We start from the raw sequence: 6,122 nt of genomic DNA, 5'->3' as shown, positions 1-6,122 counted from the left end.
CCACTTGATTTTATGAAATCGATGAAGAAACCTCGGTCCTATCACTTCGAATCTGATTTGATCTGATAGTCAAACTTTGGATCATTTAGGTCCTAATTAGATTTTGATTAGATGAAATTAGATGATCGGACCCAATCTAAACCGTTGAAATATGGTATTCGTATTCTTTCTAATTATTAAAATTGATTCTGTATAGGATTATGGATGTTTGATCATGGGATATCACGATATGATCTACAAACAGAATTTTTGAAAGAAAATTTATAGAATTATGTGAATTTATTGGAATACGTTCGAGGTAAGTAATGTTTCACTTTTTTTAGATTTATCGGTAAATTATAATATATTTTTCTGACATGATTTGTGAAACGATGCATGAATTGGATGAATTATATTTTATTATGAAAATATCTTATTTGAAATGTTATGATGAAGCATGATTGAACATATTGATTCCATGATGCATTATATTGATTGTTTTCGATACTACATGATTATATGTTTTATTATTGAAATTAGAATATGAAACATGATTTATGAAGAATTCTGATATAAGAACATTATGAATTGACAACTTGACTATGTAAAGGACCCTGCCAATGGGGGCATATATGTTGGCAATTGATTTGTCCTGAGGGTTCATGTCGCCAGAGAGACCAGCGACAAACCGCCAGAGAGACCAGCGATTTCGAAGGACTTTGCTGCCAGATGATTCGCAGCTCACCGCAAGAAGATACGCGGTGTTATGACTCTGCCACAGAAAAAATATGGTCATAGCTTATGGTTGACGAAAAGAATTGAAGAACAAAAGAAATTGAAATCTCAAAAGAAACTTGAATTTTCGAAAAAGAAATGAATTTGGCATGAATTATGTTACATAATTGAAATTGATTTCGAATTGATGAACTCTATATACTTATTTTCTATAAATGATTATTTACTTAAATGCCGGATGAAATCTGTTGAAAAGTGATCATTGCTTACTGGGCTGTCTAGCTCATTACTTTCTATTTTACTGTTTTTACAGATGTTGAAGAATTAAGATGATACAAGATATGAATGGCAAAGTGATCAGAAGTAGAATCTCTGTACTTTTATTTTCGGTTGAAAGTTTTATTGAATTTGATGTAAGGATTATGAATCATTGTTGAATTATTGAGACATTAAAGAAAAAATTTAGATCGTTATATTTTGGATTTGAATTATTGACTAATTATTCCGCTGTTGTTTTAAGATAACATGATAAGATGCCTTGCATGCTTATGGGAAGAGTTTTTCATAAGTATGCGGCGGTTGCCATGACCCTCGATTCACAATCTCGGATCAGGGGCGTGACAAAACGTGCACTCTTTTGAGTTCAAGAGGACTTGCTTTCTTGAAGTCAAAGTGTTTGGGGTCGACTCAGAGTTGTTTCCCATGACTGGAACAAAGGGTCGGGTATGTATGCAACATTTGTATCCTCTTCAAATCTTGAGATAATTAAGTAATTCACATATTAATTGTATAAGTGCATCTATTCTAATTATACAATGTGAGCTCTTCTAATATTTACATTGGTGAGGCATGTCTGTTTTCTACCCTCTCTCTCTTTTTCCTATTGCACGTCGTAGCAACCCAAAAAAAGATTATAAGTAATGCAACCACAAATTTCATGGAGAGCAGGATCTTGGCTCAATTTTGGCTTAGGATGAACGCTGGGAGCATGCTTAATACATGCAAGTTGAAAGGGAAGTGGTATTTTGAATGGCAGACAAGTCACTTCAATACATGAGATTCCACTGCAACATGTTCAATCTATCCTATTCGACCTGCCAAAATTGATTGGTGTACAACCTATACATATTTAGCCAGGATCTAAAGAGCCTTACATTTACAGCAGGTATGTTGAACATAAAGGAAGGGTGTCAGGTTCATGTTAATCATTGCAAAGCTATAGTGAAAGGCCTATACCTCTTCAGATTTTTGGAAAAATATAGATAATTCCAGGAATGGGGACTTCATCTGCAATTTGTTTTGCCGTGTTGTACCAGGGTGCTATTTCTTGCTAAAGTTCATGGGTCTTGTTTTGTGTTGTTGCAGTGGTGAGGGGTATTGGGGGGTTCTTTTGTTTTTTCATCACTGTGTTGATATCTTGTATAACATTTTATTTTTCTTTTAAGCAATGCTTCCTTCTTTTACCAAAAAAAAAAGAGTAGTACAGTATATGATTGATTTGTCCAAACAGCAAAATTGAACAAAGAAAATGTTGAAAGAAAAACCACTGCTCCTTGTAAAGAAAAATAAGAAGGTTAACCCCTGAAGGATGCCAAAGGTCATCAGGTTCATGACCCTAAAAGTTGGCAAATGCCTCGTTGATTAGATATCATCATATCCATGAGCACGAAGAATATTGGAATGTCAAAAGGAAATCCTCCCATATGGATACTCAAATGTGTTTTGCGTGGACTTGATAATTAAGGTGCCGAATCTTGCTTTATTCCTTTGTCCTCAAAGGGAATTGCCCTAGGCCAGAAAACTTCACTGCTGTTTAATGTCAAAGATGTGAAGGTCCCACCTCGGTCTATAAGAAGGAGCTCATGTATCACTCCTTCAAAGGTGTGGATGCCAAAGCTAAGGCAATGAAGATCTCCAGTTAGCTTTGCTCTCTGATGCCAGGAGTCCGAGCCAGGGCATCCATGGCTCACTCTCCCTCAAGGGCTTCCCTGCTGCCTTCTCCCAGGCAAGGCCAATTAGAAGCTCTTGGGGGACAGTGGACCATGGGCGTCTTGCTTTCAAGGTTAGCAACAAAGATGGTCAAAAACTAATCCCACTCCTCATTCATAAGCTGCTTGTATTTCTTAATTAACTTTGCTATTTCTTTTGTTTATTTATTGCTCTTGCATGTCTTTCAGAGTCCATAACAAGCATCTCTTTCTCTTGAACATGACAACAGAGTTTTTTCTTACAAACTAAGTTACAGCAACATATTCTTACAATCTAAAGTAATCTAATATAATATCTAATAGGCTTTATACAAATCAAAGCAAGGTACTCATATAATTTGTAACATTCACACATAGGAATGAAGAAAGGCATAATCCTCAAACTTTGCATTAGGAACGTATGAAAGACTAGGCCATCTCATGCAGGCAAATTCCATCACCTCGCCAACCCAAATCTTAAGCTATGAGAGCTTAGTGGTAGGGAAGCAAGGGCTAGCCAGCATATGAGAAATTATACCAAAGTTATGGGTGCTCAGGCTCTGGGAACCGGCTCGGTGGCTCTCACTTCCTCCACCTGCCGCCGCCTCCTATCGTCCTCCAATATCAGGGGGACCCTACCTTCTCTGTCCCTAACAAGTCTCTCCTGCGCCCCTCCTCGGAGCTTCTCCAGCCTCAGCCCATCAGCTTGCTGCATCTTGAACACCTTCACCACATTCAGTATTCCTCCAATCAGGAATAGCAAGCTCCCAAATATGCTCAACCAAATCCAGCTCTTTGCCTGCATAAATTGCAGCAGAAATAAGGTTTTTCCCCTTGCTAACCAAGAGTCATGAGACACTCGACATACTAGTGAATAAAGCAATAAAGCTTCACATAATCTTTGTAAACTACCAAAAACTACAACAAATGTTCAATAAGGACTGATACTTGATCCATGGTCTTCACCTACATGGCTTGATTCATGGTAATTGTATGTCCAATGAAATCTTTTTTTTTTTTTTTCTAAAAAAAAAAAAACATAGTTCCATCAAAATAATACTATATATTACTCGATAGATTAATCTTTACCCTCGACTTGATACATGGCAATACAATATTCCATCAAAATCATACCATTATTACTTGAGACAATAATCTTTACCTACATGATTCAATACATGTCAATTCTTGTTGCGAGAAAATCTTACCATTAACTTGATGCTGTGATGCATCGAGCCAAAGATGTCGTGGCGATTGAAAATGCCACCCAACAAGAATAAGAAGCTTCCCATCAGGAATGGTACATGAACGCCTGATTGCAGAATCTGGGTGTGGCTATCAGATCGTTCATAAACCTGGCAGGCATTGTGGATCGAACCGAGCACCCATAGCAATGGCCCGGCCATCAGCATGTTGAGAGCATGCTTTTCTAAACGATAATTGTATCCTCTAACTTCCTGCATTCCAACATATGTATGATATATAAAGCAATTTTTTGGTTATTCTGGCTAGAAAAAAGATATCAAGAATAATGCACCTTTTTTGCAAAATTTTTGTACATAAAAACATATGAGACCCATATTCAAATTCCTTCATCTTCTTAATAAAAACGTTTTTTTCCCTTGAGTTTTGTTTTTTAAAAAAAAAAAAAATACAACTGGGGTGAGAGAGGCTCGAACTCTCGACCTCAGGATCACTCGCTTTGCTATGAGACCTACGCGCTAGCCAACTGCGCCACCACCCCCATCTGGGGATAAGCGATTGTCCATTTCCTTCCAATGAAACAAATTATGCAAAGATTCCACACCTGGATTAAGAGGAAAAGAATCGCAATAAAGACAAGGATGGATCCTATCGTCTGAACCAGTGGCACTGCAAACTCGACGAGGCCCAATTGGACATCGAAACCCATGAGCTCGAAGCGGTAGTCAATGCCGGCCAAGTGGGCAACGAGGTCGTGAACGTTCACCGCCACCACCAGCACCAACCCGATGAGGATAACCACGAGACCAAACTCATCAACTTCACCACTCCGGGGGAGCTGGGCCACGAACCCAAAGACGAGGAGGATGGCGGCGAAGACGTACAGGCCAGCGTTGATGTACTCCCACCGGTTGCGCACCGGGTGGGGCCCGTACATCCGGCTCTCTCGAGCCGTGGCGAGCTTCACCATTGTGTGGAGACTGGTCGCCGGGACTCTCTGTCTTGGACTGGAGAGTTTGGTTTCAGTTTTAGCAGGAGAGAAGGATTGAGAAGTGGGCTGGGGGTGGTGAATGGGAGAAGTGATACCAGAGAGAAAGAGAGAGAGGGGGGCAATGAGGTGGCATGAGAAGCCGGGGCGAGGGAGAGTAAAGCGGCAAGAGAATCGATACGTGGCTTCGTGCATGGGCATCCAAACGATCATGTAGTGATGATACATGTGCGCCGGACGGTGCACACGGTGCACCGCATCGTGCGGTGCACAGCTGGGGATCCGCGCTCGTGTGTGACGGTAAGATACGTTCGTTTGCTTTTGGGAACAGGTCCGCAGGGGATAAACATTAATATATATATATAATTTATGAAAGGAATTACAAGATTGGATACAAGCTAATTAATGTACTTATACGAAAATGAGAAATGAAAGAGCCAATAATAAGAATCACAACAAATAACAAGATATTTTGTATAACAGTAGACCTGCCGAAGGACGGGCAATCTGGAGTTGGGCCGGCTACGATCAGAAAAATAATTAAATAAGTATTTGGTTGGGGGGAATAGAGATCTAAAATCGGAATCAGAATCGAAATCGGAATGGATGACTTCCATTTCAACCGTTTGATTGGGAGGAATCCCATTTCGATTTCAATTCTGAAGTGAATGGGAATGATTCAATTTATATAGAACTCAATCCCTATTCTTCTCTATGAATTTAATTTTTCATTTCAATTTTGATTTCAATTTTGATCATGAACCAAATATTTTGGAGGATTTGATTATTCTAATTTTGATTTCAAACCATTCCGATTCTCATTTCTATTCTGATTCCGATTGCGAATCAAACACCCCCAAAAATTAGTCAGATTCAAGCCAATGCAATCCGATCTTCGAGCTTTTTAAATTTGAGTTTCGTATGTACTTAGACTTCAAGCCAGATCTCAAATTTTATGGACCATTTTATTTAAAAATATTTAATTATCATGCAATTTCAATCGAATTCGAAGAGGAGTAGATTGAGAAATCAATTCCAATCAAAACCTAAATTGTTTTATCATGGTATTTTAATCAAAGATCACAAGCAAATTACAAAATAAAGATTGTCGAAAGAAATTATAAAATAAATTGCAAGAAATGAAGGAAGATAAATGAAGATAGGGGATAGCTCCCATCGAGACTAACTTGGAAGAATAAAAAAAATATCAATTTTTCATTAAAATAATAAATGTTGCAAGACTTTGCCTT

General features: G+C 38.5%; 1 protein-coding gene and 1 non-coding gene across 2 annotated transcripts; both read right to left on the bottom strand.

Annotated features, from left to right (window-relative positions):
* Positions 1–2,883: 2,883 nt before the first annotated feature.
* Positions 2,884–4,995, bottom strand: LOC105039436 (uncharacterized). Its single transcript, XM_010915575.4, has 3 exons — positions 4,489–4,995; positions 3,890–4,138; positions 2,884–3,480 (listed from the first exon to the last, which is right to left on the bottom strand). Exons 1-3 carry the CDS (start codon positions 4,852–4,854, stop codon positions 3,235–3,237), a joined length of 861 nt encoding a protein of 286 aa, XP_010913877.1. The 5' UTR covers positions 4,855–4,995; the 3' UTR covers positions 2,884–3,234.
* Positions 4,340–4,425, bottom strand: TRNAM-CAU (transfer RNA methionine (anticodon CAU)). Its single transcript is given in 2 exon segments — positions 4,340–4,375; positions 4,388–4,425. It is a non-coding gene; the product is annotated as a tRNA-Met (tRNA).
* Positions 4,996–6,122: the final 1,127 nt, after the last annotated feature.

This window comes from Elaeis guineensis, chromosome 2 (genome assembly GCF_000442705.2).
Source record: "Elaeis guineensis isolate ETL-2024a chromosome 2, EG11, whole genome shotgun sequence".
In the NCBI taxonomy this organism is placed as follows: Eukaryota; Viridiplantae; Streptophyta; class Magnoliopsida; order Arecales; family Arecaceae; genus Elaeis; species Elaeis guineensis.
The sequence above is the reverse complement of the archived record's forward strand: the minus strand, read 5'-3'. Positions and strand labels throughout refer to the sequence as shown.